Below are 22,465 nucleotides of genomic sequence, written 5' to 3'. Positions count from 1 at the left end.
TGACATTTCACTAAGCCCTGCCTTAATGCGTCCTTTCAGTCTGAATTGCGACATAGCCGAGTCATGTGACCACACGTATGGGGCTTATGGGGCCGAGGCAACGTGCCTGAGCAGTTAGCTAAACAACCCAGAGGAGGCATTTCTGCCGTCAACCAAATAAATTGATTGCTGCTCATCAGCTCAGGCCAAAACATTGAACTATTTGAGTAAATCATTCCTGACCTTTAATCTGAGGTAAACACCCACATGCCAGACATGTCAAAAAAGAAATGTGCCAAATGTGGAAACTGACAAACTCAAAGCCCTTTTCTGATGGCAACTCCCTTCAACCAACGTCAAACAGTCATGACTATAAGTACACACCTGCAAGAACAGGTCTTGACAGCTTACGACAGAGAAAAAAAGTCGTTGCTGACACCTCAGGCATCTGCGGTGATGAGAAAATGGCACTAGATAATTGAACAGGGAAAAAGAAAACTTTCAGCATCCAATCAGGTCAGTCAAGCCCATCAGAGGCAGTCCCTACAGAGTATTTCCAGGGGACCAGAATAGCTTAAAGAACAAGGTGATCCAAACACGCTTTTTGACACTTTGAGATTTACATTCTCTTTGAAGCCGTAAGAATTGAACAAGAAAAATAAAAGATATAATGCCCTTAGAGGCAGTCATTTTAGCCTAAGGCTAGGCTAGGCTACCAGGGCATTCGTAATCCATTGAATCCAAACTCACACAGGAAGGTTGCGTGAATCTACATAAATGCCTCATCACATAAATTCTGATTATAAAAAATATATCCCAGATACATACGATACAATAGAGACACGTCTCCAGTGTTAAAATGAACTTTCATCAAAATACAATTTAAGGCTACATTAAGGTTTGTTTGTAAAACAAAACATTGAAAAAAAAACATTGTACATGTATGATATGGTCATAGTCATTTATTACCAGCTTTTCATTAACAATAAAGTCACCCAAACCTGTTCACAAAACGGGGTGGTAGGTGTTTAGAGCTCTCACCTGGTCACCATCCTCCAGCGGCGCAGCTGACTGCTCCTTCACTGCTGGATCGGCTGCGGGCTCAGGGCCGTCGGTGAGCTCTGGGGCAGCCGCCTCTCCAGCTCCCTCTGCCCTCTTCTCCATCCGGTCCTCCCCATCAGGCACGGGCTCCTCCGCCCATCCCACGGCTTCAGGGCCGCCGCGAGAGATGACCACTGAATTGTGCGGGATGCTGTTCAGCTGCTGCGAGGCCTTCTTCCGAGGCCGTGACGGTGGTGCCATTCGTGCGTTCGGGTCCGTACCACGTGGCACACCTGGTTTGGGCGCAGCCATTCTTGACTGGCAGGAGGAAGACCTCCGCCTCGCGTCACCACCATCGTGTCGGTCCCGTTTGCCCTGGGCAGATCTGGGTGAGGCGGCCGGAGGCCTCTTCTCGCTGCTTGCGGGAGACGGGCCAGAATTTTTCCCTTGAGCCAACAGGTCACCTCTGGCCACCCTCGTCACTGATGATGGAGGTCGGGACATTATCTTGGATTTCACATTCTTTAAGTCTGGCATGGGGAACGTCTTGACATCATTCTTACCAGGATTAGCTGGTTTGAGTGGCCTGGTGGTCCTGCTGGCCTGTTTGCCCCTGTTTGCAGGTAACCACTTGGCTTTACGGTCAGCAGCAACGGAAGCTACACCACCAGCCGGGGCGGAGGTGTGGACCCTCAGGGGGTCTTTCTCCTGCACAGTGGGGACCTCCACCTTCACGTCTTCCGTTACAGAAGCAGAAGTGAGTTTGGCCGTCCCTTCCTGGACCTCCCCTTCTTCCTGCTGCCGCTTCTTCAGCGCATCCACTGCGATCATCTGAGCAGCAGCATCCACTGGCTCCTCCTGCCGCGGCTCCTCTGCCAGGGCCAGACCTTCATCCACTGCAAATGCTGGACCTACATCCTGTGCCAGGGCTTGACCTGCAACCTCTGCAAGGGCTGGATCTTCAGGACCACCAGGGGCAACGAGGCTAGGTGATCCCAGGTCCTGGGTCTCTTTTCCAGGTAGGGGAGAGTGCGAGGGCAGGGGCTCCTGGTCGGAGGAGGAGGAGGTGGACGAGTCGGCCAGGACGGAGATGCTGCTGACGGCTCGCTCCGAGCCATCTAAGCTGATGCTGTTGCTCCTCATGACCATGTCTCCTGAGCTCACCGACAAGAACGAATCCTCCTGATCATCATCACCATCATCATCATCAATGTCGTCATTCTCTGAGGAGCACAGAGGGGCCGGAGAATCATCCGAGTACCGTCTCCTACTGCCATTCTGGTTCCCGTAGTGATCTCCGTGGATATCGCCATGGTCACCACTGGTGTCTTCTTGAATGAACACCAGAGCAAGATTCTCGTTATTGTTCCAGGTGGCGTCGTCGTCATTCTCACGGGCATCCAGGTAGACAGAGACGGAGTTGTCGTTGGACTCGGAGCAGTCATGCTGCTGTTGCTGTGCACTGGCAGGTGCCAACACTGACGTCTCTCTGGTGTTCTCCACGTGGCCGTTGGTCCCAGCGAGAAGCTTCTGTGGGCATTCCTGCATGTCGACGTCCAGGGGGCTGCTGGAGCGACCGCTGCTCAGGCTGATGGAGCTGCGCACGGACGCCGGGGACGACTCACCCCGGCTCAACGGGGAGGAGGATGAAGAGGACGAGGAAGACTCCGCAAAGGCATTTCCGTTCTGGTCCCCGTCCCGAAAGGTCAGAGTCAGGTCATACTGGGTGCCCTTCAGGCTCTCGGCAGAGCTTCTCTCCACAGGCTGCGCTGCACTCATGTCTGCAGCTCGCACCGGGCACAAACCTCCCGCAGATTAACACACAGCAGGGTCAAACCACTAAGCTGGCCATTAGCCTCTCCTGAGCTGTGCAGGTCCCGCAAAGGGTGGGGTGAAGGTTCAAGGTCAAAGGTCGTGACCACTCTTGAGAAGTTCACTCAGGCCGGGAGCAAAGGTGACAGCAGTCCCCCCGCTCACATGGGAGAGTGGAGCTCATCGTTCGCAGTGGTCCTCAACAGGAAAGTCTCTGCAAAAGAAGAGTGGAAAAGTTAAAGTTGGTAAAATAACCAACCGTGCGCACACCCCCTTCTCCCTCCTCATCTGCAGGCGCTGAAATGTACGCAGTGTTCTGCACAGCACCCCTCCCACGAGTGGACTGGCCTCAATTGAGTATGGTAGGGATCTGCATTGATTCACACAGATGGCAGGTTATACAATACGACTGCCTGGACTGTGGTGCCCACTTTAGAGAGACCACTGCTGCCCTCTATTGGCCACAATAACAAAGTGTAGTTAATTCAGTTCAGCCACACATCCTGAAATGGTGCTGCAAGCTGGGATGGGTGGTTTTATCCAGAGGAAATGTGACTACGAAAATACGACACTGTTCACACTGTAGAGAGGCCCATGTCATTATTGCTGGAAGGTAGCATTTGAATAATAGAGGAGTCACTTCTTCCACGTAGTAATTAATAGGGCGTTTGATGTGGTTGCAGCAACTGGTTTGCAGCATTTCAGCTAATGAGGTGAACTCCTGCTGGAGTTCCCATGATCTAATGTTCTAGTGCTAGTAACAGGGGTCTGGCGTGGAGGCGATTGCTTGAACCTGGACCAAAACATATCAGACACCCACAGCTTTCTAAGGTGACTTGTTCTCCTGAGGTCTTTTTTTGGCAGATAATAGTATAATGTTAGACAATGCACTCTGGCACCCACACAGAAAGGTGGTGGTTTAGCCTGTCACTCAGAACCGCTAATTTGGGTCAGCGACAGAAGCTAAAATAAGGAACAGAGCTTTCTTATTTTCACTCGATCGAGGGCAGCCACTGTCATTACAATCCCTCACCACCACCACCACCATCACAAAGGACTCCTGTGTTCCCACACACAGGCCCACTGACAGGCAAACGGCAAACAGGCCCAACGGGCCGATTGTTTTCTTTTCCTTTAGGGGAGAGTGGAGCAAGAAACTGCCTCCCTCAGATCACTCCAACCTACTCCAACGCCAGCCTTTGGCAACAATGCCCAGGCTTCAGTGTGGGTGCAGTGGCATCTGAATGACCTCGGACCAGACAACCTTTTATTCAGTAGCGTGGGCCAGCTAACCTTCACACAAGCTCAATGGCATGACACCAGGGATCCGGGAGCCGTGTGGTGTTATATGAGCACCTGGCTAAGGGCAGCATCGGGTCCGGTGTTATAGCTTATGCTGTAACTCTACACCGGACCTTGGCGCTCTGGCTGAGTGTCGGACTGAAAGGCTTATCCGACTTACTGGGCCGTGGAGGCAGAATAACAACAAATCTATTAAACATGCTGAGGAGATAGGGGAGAGAGAGAGGAGGGAGAGAGGGTGAAGCGATAGGGTGACATGGAGCGAGTGAGGAGTGAAAGATGGGGCCGGAGAGGGGTGAGGGGGAAAAGGGATGAATGCAGAAAGTGAGAGAATGACTTAAAAGTGAAAGAGAGAGAGAGAGAGAGAGTTAAAAAGGAGTTAGACTGGCATTGCAATAAGGTTAAATAGGCCTGTGCCATGTCACTCAGATCTTTGATACTCGCAATGCTTACAGTTCACAAAACAATATTATATTAAGTTAGGATAAAATATTACAGGTCACATGTCACAGCGGTCATTTGTGAGGCAAATACAATTTAAATGTAAAGGCCATAGAGAGACAGCCAGGTATTCTGGGTGCTATGTTAAGCATTGACGGAAAATCAATGATTGCTTTGGATGGATGTCAAGGCATAATGAATTGACTATAGAATGCCATCCACATATTGTTAAAAGTAAATCCCACTATATTCAGTGTGTACTACATGCAGCCCTTGCTGCATGGCATGAGATCCTTAAGCCTTCCATCTCTGACCCTCGCTCCAGAGATGTCATTCTCATTTGACTGATGTTCATGGAGACACAAAATCAAGCAGAAAGTCCAAGGGGAGGAACACGTTGTCCCAGCCCTGCAGCCCCTCATCAGCACGTGAAATGCCCACTGCCCACCACATCCGCCAGCACGGGCCAGGGGTCGCCTTTAATCCTGGAACACTGATAATTAATCTGGCACTGACGTCTTCGCATGCCGAGGCAGGATTATCTCACTGAGGGGGCTACCCTGACAAAGAATGAGAGTTTTATACATTTAGACATTGTACAGTAATAATTAGACAAAAACACCAAAGACAGAATACAAAGGAAGACCAGATAGGCAGGTCGAGACAGAGAGGAGGGAGAAAATTGTTGTCAAAAAGTGGCGTCCATTCTCATTAGGATCACATGGGCTTGTCTCTCTGGAAGTGGATGGATAATCTGAAGCACAGGCAATTGTTGGATCAGGTTGGGAGAAAAAGGGAGAGGGAGAGGGAGAGAAAGGGGGGGAGGGAGAGAGCGAGGAAGGCCTTCCCTTGCTGTTACTGCACGCTTGTCAGAAAAGATGAGGTCTCATGGTTCTCCTCACACAGATAGGGGAAGGAGCCATGACTAGTGTGGCTGAACAATTACAGCGCAGCCTGGCAGCCAAGTACAGGACATCAAATTACCAAAGCCATTTCTGTTTGTTCTTCCCTCCAAAAAATGCAGTTCAGTCAGATCTATACAATGCTTTAGATCACAGAGGTATTCTCCTTGACTGACCATTACATAAAGTTGTCAAAGGGTTAGATAATGTCACTCTATATGGGGGGGTTGCAGGGGGCAGAGGGGAGAGTGTGTGTGTGTGTGTGTGTGTGTGTGTGTGTGTTGTTCTGGGACAAGCCTCTGGCCCCCAGGGCCTGTAGGGAGCACCCATCTGGAAAGGCGCAGGGGTGCCACTGCTGTCATACAGAGCTCTGTCGTGTGAAGGTCTGTGCACTAGGTTCTCATGTGGGGAGAGGCCTGTGTTTGCATCAAAAAGACCTTAGTCAAGGCTGTGTTTGTGTACCAAACCTCTGCCTTTCAAATATTTTTTTTTTTGGGGGAATGCTGACAAAAGCTAGATCCATTATACAAGGAAGACCCCATCTCTTCTACCTATACATCTATCTGGGACAAAAAAGTATCATACTGTAGGTAGACTGGCTTACTTTCATAAATGAGAAGAGATTGGTCAGCTCTCATTCTTTGAGAGGTTACTTGGCAATGTCATTTGCTACCGCATGAAATGTGCTATAGTCTACAAGAACTTTGACACAATAACAAGACACATCATCCACACTGGTATAATCTCACCATCAACAAAATGAGAAACTTAAAGTAAGGTCAGCAGCCCAAACATGAGCAGGTCAATGAGTGCAGGCCAGGCGCTATGCCACAAACAAATTAGTCACTCAGCATCCAAGAAGCATAAGGGTTGCATTTCAAGGTCAATGATACAATTAAGTTTTTTTGTAAAGTATAGCATGCCCATTGCCCTATAATAACGGTTTGTACTCACATTATGAAATGGTGGCCATGACTGTAGCCTTCAACAGTTTGATTAATACTCACATAATGCATACTTTCAACCTTGTGCTGCTAACCCAGGCAAATACGGTACAACAAAAAGTGAAGTCTTCACAAAGACAGCATTCCTGTCAAATGTCTCAGAAGACAAATCCTACATGAACACAGGGTAGGCCAGCAGTACACGTTTTATTAATATTTTTTGAGTACAAATTCAAGCACTCTCTGTGCATTTCCCCTGTCCTGACTTCAGGACCCATTACTCTCGAGACAAAAGGAGAAAGTCGACTTTAATGCAGTGGTTGTGTCGAGGCTCAGTTATCGCTTCGGCCATGTCTCCATCTTTAAGTCATTATGGCATTCCATCTCTCTCCCGGCCATTGGTCATGTGCACTTTCTCCATCACTGCCCCTCTCTCTGTTGGACCACGGCCAGGCAGGACAGAGCTGCAGGGCTGGTACACTGCTGGGGATTAGCAGTCTGGTCTTGCCAGAATTTAGGGATTGGGACTAGGGCACCAGTGAGACTTGAGATTTGTAAGGGTCAGGGGAGGAGAACAGGTGGGTGGGTGGGGGTGTCAGAACTGAACCAGTGGCAACACACAGAAAGCAAAGCCCAATTTCAGAGTAGTAAATGGGGCACCAAACCGAGTGAGAGAGAGATACAAACTTCTGAGTTTTGGGACTGAGCCATTAGAAGATAAAAAGATGAATGAGGAACAGACTGGGAGTCATTGATTTGGGATAGGCTCTAAAGCAAATAAAGGATGTCTTAAACAGCTCAGTTTGGAGGTGCTAAAAACCCTCTCGTTTCCCTCCTCTTTGAGGTAAACTGAAGGAATAGCAAGAAGGAATAGTTGTATCTCTTGTTTGCAATAATAATAGCTTATCATTTTTGTTATCAAAATATAGAAATGTATTTAATGTAAGAACACATTTATTAGAGATGCACAGATAGATCGGCTGGTGACCGGAATCGGCCGATTTTCACGTGATCGGCCATGACCGGCCGGTCAGTCTGAGACATGCCGATTTTATGCCGGTCAAATACACTCGTGCGCCGCAATTGTAACAACACCCAGCTGAGTTTGAAGAAGCTAGCAACCAGGCCAACACTCAGGGCTGGATGTAGGGCTACAAAGAAAGCGCTCATAGGCTACTGAGTTTTTCTATGCAGCAAACGCTGTGCTTTACCATTGGCCTACTGCGTGGAATTTACTAAACTGTCACTTCATTAGGGTACGTAAACATCGCTCATCACCGCCCGTCACTGCCGCTAATTGCGTGCCCACAGCTGAACCACAAGCCTGCTGAACGGAGATAAACGACTGCGACATTAAAAATAATCAAAGATGTCAACATGCAGCGACATACAGTAGCCCTAGTAGTTCTACTCCACTGAAAAAAAAAACTCTAACTATTTACTGCACGTAAACTAGGGCTATGCCTTAAAATACCCTAGTCTAGCAGATTGAGAAGTGGATGTCGTGAAAGTGAACAAACGATAGCTTATTAGAAAGGCAAACAAACGTTCACTGTAAAAAGTTTAACGTAAAATTTACAGCAACTTGCTGGCAGCAAATAACCAGCAAGTTGCTGTATTTCACTCTACAGTACACCTACTGTATATGAAATCACAGTACCTATGCCTGATACTGTAAATGCAAACTACAGTAGTACTACCAGTGCTGTAATTTATACAGTATTGAATTGTCTACCATATTTTTAATCACAGTACTTATGGATCATACTGTAACTAAGTACAGTAGTAATACCAGTTGCTTTTGACATACTGTAGTAGCCTACAATGAAGAAAACTGATGCTCTGAATACTAAATCAGTCGTCTCTGAAAGTTTCTATAGCCTAATTGATGCATTTAACCGGAATTTGGATTTAATTTTTTCACCGCAAAACAGACGTGCACTGTTTTCATATGGTGGAGCACCTAATCGCCATTAGCACTTCTCCCCTGTTTGCGTGATAGCCTAGGCTGCTACCACTTTTTCCTCACCCTCCCATAAATTCATCAATGCATATGAAAATATGTTACATGGTAGTATGTTCAAATGTATCATGAAAATTTTTCTTAAATCTTTAGTTGGATATTGGATGTGAGAAGCATAAAATGGGTGTTCCATAACTTAACTTAATCCATAATTTGATACTGCATCTGAAGTTAGACTTGAAAAAGTATCTGTCTGCTCACCAGTTCCATTTTTTTTAACAGCCATTTCATCATTGATAAGTTGATTACACGTCTATATTAACATGTTATCAAAAAAGATAGAAAATAACTATTTGTGTATGTGCTGTAAAATGTGGTTAGAAGAAATGAAATCGGAATCGGCTAAAATCGGTATCGGCAGGTCAAACTATGAAAAATCGGAAATCGGTATCGGCCCAGAAAATTGCAATCGGTGCATCTCTAACATTTATGTTCCGGGACATCCCATTACAATGTAAGGCTGTCGGAACACGATTACGCATCTGGAAAATCTTAATTATGCAATTTTTCTGCATTTCCTTATGTTTTCAGAGATGATGAGGAAATACAAACAAATTTAACAAAATGACTTGAATCAGGATATCAGTAGGCTGAGTGTTAGAATTTGAGTCCTTATAAGCAAGTCCCTCCATTCGACGGCCATCTTGATAACGCACTCTGGGCAGCTATCAGGCAGATATTTTCCTATTCAAGTGAATGGGGAGTCATACAGGAAGGGGCATAATATGTGTAGACTACTGCCATATTGGCGTTACGAAATAACCCCATACATTTGCATGGAGGATTCTTTGAGTACTGTGTCTCCTCATTAGAAAGTCTCTGGTAAATATTCCATCATCATCCATCCAGTCTAAAGGCATTTTTGACAGCAGAAATTAAATATGTCAATTGGCAGATAAACACACAGACCACATCACACCCTACACACACACACAGCTGTCCTGCTTTAAAACTTGAGTTGTCCTCACAGTGGCCATACAGGCCTGGAGGGGACCCCTCCTAATGCCAATGCGTCCAGCTTATGTGCTTTAGCGTCTTACAGGGTAATCAAGGAAAGCTGGCCACCGTCCTCTGGAGGTCATCTCACTCTCCACAAAGAGGTCAGCAACCACAGTCTACATACAGGAAACTATAGGCTACACCGAGACTTTCCCTTCAGGTATCAGATATGTACAGCTGTGAAAAAAGAGCAGTTCCACATGTGTCATCAATGGACAGCCAGGCTAATACTTTACAATTTTGCAGACCTGCATCTGCATTTAGATCGACAAAAAGACTTCAATCGACTCCCTAATACCGCATTGTGATATAAGCATTATTGGAAAAATGGATGAATAGTGATAATCTCATCAAAGCATCATATGTCTCATTAATGACCGGTTATTTCCTGGCACTAATCCTGCTTTAATTAAATATCTTGTTAAAGCTCCAAGAACAGATTTTTCTCTCTCTACTACTACTACCACCACACACACACACACACACACACACACACACACACACACACACACACATTTGCCTGAAAAATGCTCAACACAGTTCTCAAAACATTCAGTTCATTCCACCCCAACCACAATTCAGCCTCAAATATGGAATTTGAAACACAGGTTGATACGTTCAATGGATTCATAACAGCAACAGTCAATGGTATTTTAAAAAACAGAAGTCCTTACATTCCTTTTCAACTAACTGTTCTTTTAACAGCACCTAATGTCTGAGTGGTTATAAAATATGGACTATAAATTAAATGTCCAATTTTATAAACATGTTGTAGCCATGTGCCATACATGGCAACAGCTGTTCACCAAGCTCTTATCTGTGATCTGTGTTGTGATAAACTGTTCAGCTTGTATTACTCAACACAGCTCATAAAATGTTGAACAGCCTGGCCTACTCCCGAGGGCCACGCAAAAGATTCGTTCTAAAAATGTTTCACATATGTCCACTGTATTCCATACTGTAACTGCAAAACAACAGTCATCATTTGCTATTATTTTTAAACCCGAGCATAAAGTTGGTCAAATTAGCAGGTAAATCCTTATGCGTGTCAATCATAGGCCAAGTAGCCCGTCAGGTCTAGGCCTAGCCACAATAGCGGCAAGAATATTCACGATAAGATATGTTCAAAGTTCATTTACACCTCTTACTTCCATAACTTGTCTCAGCGAAATTGGCTTTTGAAGGTAAGTTTGCATTCTTGTGAGGTAAACTATTTAATTCAATGGAATCCTAATGTGAAAACAGATCTCGTTTCCACGAGGTCAGACAAGGACAAAAGAGAACGTTTCTTATTTTCAGAATCAAAGCGCTAAATCCACACCGTTTCTATACGCCGTGCCCGGACCAGACTCTGCGTAGCAATGACGCGCGTAAACAAGAGGGCCAATCAATACTTTTCCCCGTCAACGTCATACAGAGTCTGGACCCATGCCAAGCACAGTAGGCTACATTCAGCATGATTTGTGAAACTAACATATGGATCGCTCCGAAGTTATGCAACTTACTGTAAATTGACTTGAGGCGAATTTACTATAAGCTATGTTAGGCTACTTCAACAGTGGGCAGCACCCTACAGAACGGGCTTGGACGGTCAGACAATATGAGAAAATATACAGCGCAGGTGCACTGAATCACTCAGAAATTACGCAATAAATAAAACACAAGAGTAAATGTATCAATTGGTTTAAGCCGCAGTCTTCAACTTCAACTGAAATGTTCGACGCAATCACACAAGGAGTGGGAGACCATCCATATCACTAGGATAAACTCGGCACAGTTGTGAGAAGAAATAAGATTGTAACATACACAGATTTCGTCACGACAGACAAAAATGACTAAAGTAGGCTATAATTATACATCAACCACGTAATAGGATATTTTTTCTGACACATAGGCCTATTAAGCGTATGTGGACGTTTTACATTCCAGTTACAAGCCGAAAACAAGCAAACTGTTGTGCCACACTGAAAGAGTTGGCTTTGGCTCACCTGAAACAGAGCTCCTTCAAATCAGAGAATAGAACATTAACCAGTGAACAGTTGCATCTCTTCCTCCAGAAGTAAAACACAGATCTCACACAACTCACATAAGAACCATCCAGGTTGAGATGTCCATCGGGTGCTTGTTATCCTTTTAATGCCATACACAGCACTGAACGAGGGGGAGAGAGCTATCCCAGACTGACCAGCACTAAAGATTAGCCCTCCCCTCCAGACTTAGCTGCAGCCAAGCCATACAGCAGCAACAGCAGCAGCGGGATCGGCGGCGGTAACAACCAAAGCTGCGCGGCAAGTGTGTGTGTGTGTTGTATGAGTGGGAGAGAGAGACATTCCGATGAAGCCGATGTGTTTGCCCCCCTTACCAGGAGCCTGTCGTGCCAAGAGCAGCGGCGGCAGCAGCAGCAGCAGCAGCAGTGACAACAGCTCTTCTCTCTGCAGTGTCCGCGCGCACGCACGCACGCACAAAAGCACACGGCTGTAGAGCACATATAGCACCTCTGTCAGGTGAGCTATTCATTCATACATACATACATACACACACAGAGAGAGAGAGAGAGAGAGAGAGAGAGAGAGAGTTCAAGGTCTGAAGTGCGAGAGTTACTAAACTGCAGTGGTAAGTTCACCTTGGATTTTGAACACAGAGCCAAACAGTGAATAGGTATCTAGAAAGCAAGGGTTAATCTCCCCTGGCAGATTTTGAGAGAACTCCCCTGTTAGGGAGGGGCCCCGATGTCCATCAAGTCAAGCCAGAATTCACTGTTGCTAAGCAGCTAGGTCTCCACATGAATGTTTGGCACAGGCAGTGATGAACCAGGCTGCGTTTTGGGCAAAGAGCAGACAGAGAATCCCTCCCTGCAGGGGAAATGCGAAGAGAAGGCAAAAACAAACTGAGCCTTCGGTGTTTTTACAGCTAATCAGGTATTTCTCAGACGCCACACATAAACCTGCCATTGGACTCTCCTTTCACTCAAGCTGCTCAAAGTGAGCTCTCACCAGGCACATCAGCTTAGCACTTGAGCTGCCAACAAAAGAGGGAAAGGGAAGCCTTTCAAACATATATTCAAAGCTCCATTGCTTAAATGCCAGTCCCTCTGCCATTTAACTGTTTCCTAATGATCTACAGATGGGTGACATCCAATTCACAGTACAAATCACTGTAAGACTCAGGCACGTTACTCCCTAACCACTATTCCCTCACAATTAATGTTCATGATGCACCAAGCAAGGAAATTGGGTGCTACTGCCCATTTTGGATCCATCAGGAGCTATGAGATGACAAGATTACTGGCCACTGATAAAGACAAATAGGGAATTAGAGTTAAACAGATAATGATGAGATGTTACTTGAAATAAGAGCATCATTTTATGTTAAGCAGCAGGTGTACTAAGAAATCATGCATAAACATCCCATCAAATAAATATGAAGAAAGAATCCACACTCACACACACATATTTTGCCCCCCTCTCTCTCACTCACACACACATATTTTGCCCCCCTCTCTCTCACTCACACACACATATTTTGCCCCTTTGCTTTTGGAGGGGCAACAACGAGCCAATGGGAGCATCAACGGCATTTGCACTGACAGGAAGAGATTCCACTGTTCCCATTCCAGGACATAATTGGTTATACTGCAGCTCCACAGACAAGTCATCCTGCCACAGCACATTCGTCTCTTCCAGCTATACCAGCAGTACACATGATAAATCATTAGCACACCCTGACTCTTAAGTGTTTCCTGCAATGCTCTGGAACCTTCCTACTTTGAACCTCTGGAAAAGGTAGGGCATAATATTAGAAATTAACAGGAACTACTTATCGACTGATCACAATACAGAGCACAGCAAAAACTGAGTTGGATTAACTTAAAGGGACACCAGGCAAGCCTGATGCTTTTTCTCTACGAAACTCCCCCTCGCTCGGTCTGAAGCTCTTTTCCTTTTCTTTGCGTCTTCCGTCAAGGGTTTTCGCTTATACACACGTTTGCAACAATCTCTAGCGTTTCGTTAGCCTGCCTCTGTCTGTGCTGTAAACTGATCCTGCTTCGGTCGGCGGGTAGGATACACCGAACTTGCAAGTGGGATATTCTTCCTACAGGCAGTAGGGGTGGGCGAGAGAGCCTTCATTCGCCCCGTAATGAGTCATTTAATCATATACCGACTTACGAAGATGATTAATTAACAAAAACGTTGCCTGGTGTCCCTTTAAATGGAGCAATGGGGCAGAAGAACTACTAATAATACTACTAATTTATATGATGCATTACACTAATGATTAAAAAAAAGTTCTTCCTTTATGTGCTTCAAGGACTTACAGAGACCACAGCAGCAAAGTGTTATGATGACATCAGAATGCTGAGCTTATGTTTTGCTAGTACATTATGTTTTGCTTTGTACCATTTCTTCTTGTAATCTTACATTTGATAGGATCTCTAAAGCCAGACTGATGAGGGCCATCTTTGACCACAGACAGGAGTGGGTCTCGGCTCCCGCTTCCTCTGGTGGCCGCGCTGCTATAATGCTGCAACATATGGGGGAATGCTGCAGCGCTGGACAGGGTGGGAGCTTTAAACTGGAGGAGACGAATGAGCTGAGTCACCCAAATCTCAGTCGTATTACAGGCACAGACAAGTACACGCACACACACTCACATACATGTAACCTCTACACACCTACGCAGCAAAGGACATATTCACATACACAATGGTACTCGTGCACACACCACAAGCCCGCACACGTGCATGTGCACGTTTCCTGGAAGCAACTAACGTAAATAAAGACAGGCCCGGTGTGCTCTCCACGTGTCTTTTCACATGCAGCCGTGCACTAGTGGAAACCAGCAGGACAGGGGAGGAATGGGCAAGAGAGAGAGAGAGAGACACTTCACATTCACAGCAAGGGCAGCATGCAGCATTTTTACAAGCCCACTGCAGTAACAGCCAAGATAATCTGACACCCAACTTTTCTTTCTCCCTCAATCATATACAAGCAAACACATAGCCAGTACAATGATGGTACATTTACATTTACATTTTAAACTCACCACACAATGATCTTCAACCAGGCCAGCTGAGATCAAACATCACATGTTTTCAAGTTCAAATAGAGCTTGTGCGCACACACACACACACACACACACACACACACACACTCCTCACGAGAGAGATTAGGGCTGAGGAGAAAACCTTTCCAGTTCGATGAGCTTAGAGAGAGGAATTCTCCCAGCCCAGCGGGGAATGGGAGACCCCAGTACAGCAGAAGGCACTGATTGTAGCACCAACCTCACTGTGTTATAGTTATGTTATGGTTACAATGTGGTAAAAGGTTCATGGGGTCCTGTATGAAGATTAGAAATGACTGGAATCATTTTCAAAATAAGAGAGTAAAGACATAATGATAATGAAGAAAATATTTACAAAAACAAGGTGGGGGCAAGATAGTAGTTTTAACTTTTAACACAGAAGGGTAATTCCATACATTATGTATCTCAACAGCACTCCTAATTCTACTCAATGCTGTCGACAAAATCACATGAATTTCATAAATCAATGAGACTGCATATGGATTTCCTGAAGTTCAACACACAGCACGATTCAAGGCCATTCTGAATGCTCTAAAATCACAAGATCCACACCAGACCCACAAGAGCATTAGTCGTAATTATCCAGAATCACAGTACAACCCGTGGGGAAAAAACACTTTGAAAATATCTAAGCTTCTTTATCCTATATTTTGGGGTGGGTATGGAAAATGTTTCAGGGAACACTCCAGACCAATCACGCTGCAAAGATTTACAAGCAAAGAAAGGAGAGGGGAAGCCTTCCTCAAGAAACAACAGATTACAGCTTTCATCCTGTTAAATACAAAAATGGGTGAGATCCTACAATGAGCATGAGAAAGTAGGTAGGTGGAACTATGTACAAGCAGCCTACTGGGTCATTCCTGTAAAAATTACATTAACAAAACAGCTGTCCCTCCATCTACCAGATTTGTCCTCCTGTAACCAAAACATTCAAGAATATATTGTGAGTGGAATGGAATATAGTGCTAGGCCTGGGTTTGGCTGGCATACACTGAATGGGATTGCAGGACTAGGGGGTAAGAATGGGAGTCTTCGAGATGGGCTAGGACGGAGCTGTCAGATAAGATGCTCGTCAGACTGCACATGTTTACACTGGGAAGCTGGGAACTCAAGTGCCTGTGACAAGGAGCTCTACCAGAGCTGCAAGGAGTTTCCTCTGATAACAAGGGTTTTATTTAGAAATAAGCCCCACAAAAACTTTATCTTGTCAGTGGGACTCAAGAGATATGCACAGTAGTCTCAGCGTTGTGTGCTTCATCCAAAAAGGATGCTCTGTTAATGATATAAATAGCTTCAGCCTCTTACATATGCCCTTACAGGGTTAAGTATCTTGTCAATATGGCTGCTTAAGGCAGTGGATATCTGCTGGCATGTTTGCACTGTATACAGCAGAGCACCATCCCTGTGAAGGGATTTTTACCTTTTTAAAAACCTGTCTTTAAAGCAGACATCATTTTCACTAAAACACACACACACACACACACACAAACACACACCACCCAGGAAGTTTTCAGACACACATTTCCCATGATACCTCATGCTCAGTGGATCCAAGAACCACCTTGGGCTTTCTAGGACATCTTGGGGACCCATTACGTTGAGTCCTCGGTGGCAGTTCCTTCCATACATGTTCTTTGTTTAGACTCCAGCAATAACATTTACACAGAGGAACTTTAAACAGCACAGTGAGCGCCTGACATTACTCCTTGTAACCAGGATGTTGTGGCGAAACATTTAAGATGCTTCTGACAAGCTGGTGAATATTGGTGGTGACAGAAGCCTAGCCTATGAAGTCAATGGTAGTTATATTCCTCTCTAAATGGCCTGGCACTTAATTTACGTCATGCTTTCAATGCCAGACCACCACTAGACTATACAAACACATGCTCCCTCCCTGTCTCTCTGCAAACAGAGCCTGTCCTTGGGCCAAGGGTCAATGTGACAACCCGTGTCCATCTGACAGGTCGATAACAGTCTGGCCAGTCTGTCTGTTTATCAAGACTGCCGGCATGCTCAAGTGTTCAGCATGGCGTATCGAGTTCAGGTCGCACCATCAGTCACATGTTGGGAGTGAGCCTCTGTGGCAGCACAAAGGAAGAGAGAGGGGGGGGGTATAAAGAGCACTAAGTGTTTTCTTTATTACCCCATGAGTATGCAAGCATGGAAACAGTCTTGGGTCCTGACCTGTTGTTGAGATAAGGTCAATCTTAATGTCCCAGCCACAAGGAGCACCCAACGTTACCCTGAGTTCCCTGTACAGCTGACAGGCTGTTCGAGGAGGGTCTGGCCTACAAAAATAGATCAAGGGGACAGGGAGAGTCTGACTGGAGTAAACATGTAGTAAAACACTATGGGTTGGATTACAGCACTAAGACCACCCTTAACTTCGTAATGAGACACATTTCAACCCCTTATGAATTGCATTAGCAACCTAACAGCTGGATAGTGTGAATTCTTATGAACATACCCCTTCAAAACTGCACTATCAGTATGCATGCAGTTCTGCCTTCAACTGAAACACCTTTGAGTTTCAATTGTTTTACAGCCAGCAATAAATACAGCTGGACTCTGATCAAATAAATCTTCGGTTATGGAAGTTCAACCAGTCCTCTAAGGATACAGACAGAACACACCCACTCAGCAACTGTGACATTTAAGCACATGGAAGGGTGTAACCATCTACCTGTTAAGATTTCTGACAACAAAACCATTATGGCCCATTTAATTTGAACTGTCAGTGATATAATAGCTGGGGCAAGTACACGCAGCAACTTAAGTATTTGAATAAGGTGTGGTTTTCTTTGTAAATGTTCTACATGTCAAAAGTGACTTCTCAAGATTATTGCCTATATTGTAGCCAATAAAAGAACTGAACTATTCTCCTCCATTCATTTATTGCTTTGTTTTATAATGCTTTGTATTGTATCTTGGTTCACCATACTAAACACTCTCTCTCTATCTCTCTCTCTCCTTCTTAAACCCTTACGGCTTACGTGGCAACAGGAGACATCACCACTATGGTTGTCAAGAACTACCCTTAGGCTACACGTGTTCCTTAAGGCAGATCTAACAGTACATTACCATAGCAAATTACCAGACACAACTAAGACTGTCAATGTGGTGAAAAGGAACTCAACGAAAAAACTCCATACACAAATCTAATCACTCACGCGAGGCCATGGAGGAGCCGCTGGGCATTGTGTAAAAGGAGCTTAGATCGTCATGATGTAGGATGCCATGTCAGGACACTGGCACTACATCTTAAGCCGGATTGTAATTAAAACGGAGAATATTCTCACTCCTCAATTTGACCAGATGCAGGCATTGCTGCACGGCAGGAGAAATGGCACCGCATTGGTTTAAACAAAGTCATTACATCACATATCCCTGGGTAGGATTACCTCTCTGTGTGGTGAAACTGCAAGCATTAGCTACATCCATACAACTGCATGTCCTGATACAGACATGGTTTTGTGAGAGTTAAACATTAGCTAATAATATAATAATAATTAATGCTGTAAAGCACACACATTGAAAAGATGTTGAAAATATAAATCTTTTTTAAAAATGTGTCTACATTGTCAGGCCCAAACAAGACAGAACAGAGGAACAAAGTGCAGCAGGTCAAGGAAGTTACATAGACCAGCCCAGTACTCCTATCTTTTAGTATCTCTGTCAGAATTATTAATACTGTTTTAACACCACCGCAACTTAACAGAAATAGACCTACAGTGTGTGGTGATATGAAGAATAACACTTCAATCCCATATTACTTGTTGACTATCTAGACCTGTAGCCTATGGCCAAAACATGAAAGTGTTTAAGAATGAGCCGTTTTGCTCATAGTGGCATTGTAACATGATATTTTGTTACTCCCCTTATGTCAGTGCTTCAGTGCAGATGGCTTTTAAGTTGAGGAATGTTAGGAGAACCTATGTTGCATGATATCTAGACTTTTGAACAGGTGATCACAGTCGGGTAGCATCTTGCTCAGTGAAGGCATTGAAATTGTTGTAGGCTACACTGCCTTAACAATTACAGCAGGAATTCCACATGGTTTAGGCCATGGGTGCCCAACCAGTCGATCGCGGTCGACCAGTCGATCGCACACTGAGTTCGAGTCGATCGCGAGAATATTGTGTATTGGGTATTGAATATCGTGTAGACTTGTAAAATAACAAAAAACTCCCTAAATAAAATATAATACAATGTTCATCACAGGAACTGCCATAGACTAGTAGAATTGTATCAATTCCTAAGTAAAATAGAATAAAATCCCTGTCATGCTCTCATTTTAATGGCACGCGCACTTACTGTTTCTAAGGACTCTTTGTTACTAAGTAATGCCTTGCGTTACTAGGTATCAAAGATTCTATCACAGTGGACAAGTTAACGTTAAATGGTGAAATACAGCAATGGCAGATTTTCACCAGGCCCAACACTAAGGGTAAGGCTGCAACTGTAGCATCTTATCGCATCAGTCATGTTCTTGCTAAACACAAGAAATCTTTCAAGGACGGCGAGATTGTGAAAGAGGCGTTCATCGAGGCAGCAGATGCTCTCTTTTGTGACTTCAAGAACAAAAGTGATATTGTGGCTTCAATTAAGGACATACAATTATCCCGAAACACTGTTACACGACGATGTGAAGGAATGACAGGATGTTGAAGAGCAGTTGATAAAGGACATTGACGAATGTGAGTGTTTTTCACTCCAATTTGACGAGTCGACTGACATTATGGATGTGGCTCAGCTATGTCTTCATCAGAATGGTTTTTGGAGACATGGGAGCAAAGGAAGAGCTACTAGCCATTTTGCCATTAAAAGGACACACTAGAGGCGAAGATATTTTCCAAGCTTTCATGGAATTCGCCAACAAGAGCAAACTGCCTCTCTTCAAACTCGTCTCTATCACAACTGACGGATGGTAGGCCGCACTAGCGGGTTTATCGCGTTGTGCAAGCAAAGTGAATCTTTCCCCGACTTCCTTAATTACCACTGTATTATTCACCAGCAAGCATTGTGTGCGAAGATTTTAAACATGAAAGAAGTGATGGATGTTGCCATGAAGATTGTGTGCTCCGTTCGGGCCAGGAGCCTGCAGAGAAGGTTATTCCGTGCACATTTGGAGGAGACCGGTGCAGAACATACAGACCTATTGCTGCACACAGATGTTAGGTGGCTAAGCAGAGGTAAATTTCTTGCGAGGTTCTCTGAATTGCTGCCTGAAATCAAAGACTTTTTGAAGCTGTCAAAACATGCAGAATATGCGCAACTAGAAGACGACCAGTGGCTTTTGGATTTAGCGTTCCTGACAGATCTCAATGACCTGCTCAATGATCTTAATTTAGAGCTGCAGGGTAAGGACAAACTTATAATCAATATGATCAGTTCAGTGAACACATTTAAAAGCAAGCTACAACTGATGTCAAGTAGGCTGCAACACTGTGACCTGCGGAACTTTCCTCACATGCAGGCAGAACTTCAGCGTCAGGGCAAAGATTTTGTGCAGAGCGACAGTGCACGTTATGAGGAGCAAGTCCAGACGATCTTGTCAGAATTTGAGAGGCGCTTTAATGACTTTGCATCCATCGAGCCTGTTGCCAGCTATATGTCTTATCCTTTCAGTTCAGATATCAATGTGGATGGTATTGCCTCCCAATTAGTATCACTGTTTCACCTGGAGAGCTCTGCTGTTGAGAATGAGATTCTCACTTTGCAAAATGACATTGAAATCAAATCCAGGGCAACTCATGGCAAGAATGGAGAGTTCTGGAATCTACTGCTGGAAGGGAAGTATCACAACCCAAAAAAGATGTGCACTGAGTTTGACAGCACTTTTCGGATCAACCTATATGTGTGAGTCTGCTTTCTCTCACATGAAAATCATCAAGACAAAGTACAGATGCACAATGACAGATGACCACCTGTTGGCCTGCTTGAGGATTGCAACCAGCTCCTACTGCCCGGACTTCGAGAAACTAGCTTCCTCCTACCAGTGCCAGAAGTCCCACTAAGGTCGTAAATACCTTTATTGTCACTAGACACAGAGAGTCTGATACAGGACTCTGATTTAAAAAAAAAACATTCTCCTGTTTTACAATGTTATTTTACTATTGTTACTGTAAGCTTAAGCATTTGCTATAGCCACCCTACTTGTTGGACTACTGAAGTATCACACCTGACTGATTAAAAAAAAATCTTCTGTTTTACAATGTTATTTTACTATTCTTACTGTAAGCTTAATCATTTACTATAGCCACCCAGCTACTTTTTGGACTACTTAAGTATCACAGCTACACACTGGACTCTGATTTAAAAAAAAAAAAAAAAAAGCTACAAATGTTACAATGCATATGCCCACTGAGGGCTGCCCAGACATATTTATGTTTACACTTTCAATTGAGATATGTTGTTCATGTTCTGTAGTCTGTACTATGAAATGGAACAAGGATGTTAAGGGAGGGATTCATTGTGGGGATGGATCCACAAGTAAACAAACCCAGTACATGAGTTTACATTACTAAATTATATTATCTGGATTATTTTGTATGTTTGTTGTGTGCATAATAAATATTATGTAAGTACCGGTTCTGCCTATGGTTTTCTATTTGGCTTGGTAGACCTCGGGACACTGTCAACTTTAAAAGTAGATCTTGGTTCAAAAAAGGTTGGGCACCCCTGGTTTAGGCTATAGCCTATTGATTATTCATGGTTTTTAGAGGACTGCCTGAAAATCTTAGGCTGCCGCCTTGTCACAAAATTTAGCTAACGCTCTCTCGACATGACCCTACTAATGAGATCGTTCTACATTAATGTGCCATAGCCTACATAACGACTTTGTCAATTAGGAAAGATAATCACCATTAGGAAGAACATAATTTCCTTGCGAATCATTTTTATTGGACTATTGACTGGTAGCTATGATTTCAAGAGAATGTCTAATAAAAACCGGCTCTGGTACTCACCTCAGAAGCATCAGTCAGCCAGCGCATCAGGTTGAAGTCATTAGGAAATCCGCTACACCTGTGTAGGCCTAGTCTCTGTGACCTTCACGCCGACAGTAAACTCGGAGGACCCAACTTTAAAAATCCCTAAATCCATAAATAAGTTATTAGAATAGCTTACAATGGTTGAGCAAGAAGGATAATATTTCGGGTGAGTGTTTCTGTAGCCTAGTGCTAATTTAGTATATGAGTGACAACTTTTTTCTATATCTATCTATTCTCTACCTCCTGATTTCTGCAATAATCTACCATCCCACAGCAGACAAATGCAATGATTAAAACCATAGGCTTAATATTCAGCATAACCATAAGGTATTTAAAGGGAGGAACGTTGAACATGTGCTGCCATCTACTGTCAGAAGTAGGCAGAGTTCAAATATGATTTGGTGGCTTATACAGAGATTTTCACTGCAAGAGATCTGTCAAATTAGCCTATATTTACCTTAAAATAATTACCAGAACTAGTAAATAGTTTTCATTCAAATTCGTTCAAATTAAAAAGTGAGCACAATGTAGGCTAATAGCCTAGCCCAAGATGAGCGCACAATTTAGTAGCAAGATTTAGTAAAAACCAGTAGGCCTACATGATTTAGTGAAAGGCGCACACAATTTAAAAAGAGATGTTTTAAAAAAAAAAAAAAAAAAAAAACGGGCGCGTAGGCCTATTTGATTTTATAGGCTACCCCTTTGGAAAGGGACATGATGAAACCCATGAATGGTGTTTCTGATTACTAAAATAATGTGAAATGTATGGGCCTAGATCACCATTTCGGTAAGCCTGGACGAACATCCTAGCTGCTAGGCCATATCACAAAATGCAAATATGAAGTGTGGTCGTCAGACTTTTCAGTTGTGTGGTTCAGCATAATATGAAGTAGGCTAGGCTACCTGTAAAAAAAAACAAGTGGCTATCTATCCTGCTTACGCCACGGT

At 44.2% G+C, this 22,465-nt stretch overlaps 1 protein-coding gene across 4 annotated transcripts in view; it reads right to left on the bottom strand.

Moving 5' to 3' along the window:
* mtus1b (microtubule associated tumor suppressor 1b) overlaps window positions 1-21,575 on the bottom strand; it is a 60,591-nt gene extending 39,016 nt beyond the window's left edge. The window contains exons 1-2 of one of the 4 annotated variants that reach the window (XM_048244520.1): window positions 21,494-21,575; window positions 1,021-3,046 (exon numbers count right to left, since the gene is read on the bottom strand). In XM_048244520.1, coding sequence (XP_048100477.1) covers window positions 1,021-2,799 — 1,779 coding nt within the window. In that variant the 5' untranslated portion in view covers window positions 2,800-3,046; window positions 21,494-21,575. Of the gene's footprint in view, window positions 1-1,020; window positions 3,047-11,431; window positions 11,761-11,805; window positions 11,955-21,493 lie in introns of those variants that run through there. The other 3 variants (XM_048244512.1, XM_048244496.1, XM_048244504.1) reach the window with 3 other exon arrangements.
* Between the last annotated feature and the right edge of the window lie 890 nt (window positions 21,576-22,465).

The sequence above is a fragment of the Alosa alosa genome, chromosome 1, assembly GCF_017589495.1.
Source record: "Alosa alosa isolate M-15738 ecotype Scorff River chromosome 1, AALO_Geno_1.1, whole genome shotgun sequence".
Lineage (NCBI taxonomy): Eukaryota > Metazoa > Chordata > Actinopteri > Clupeiformes > Clupeidae > Alosa > Alosa alosa.
The sequence above is the reverse complement of the archived record's forward strand: the minus strand, read 5'-3'. Positions and strand labels throughout refer to the sequence as shown.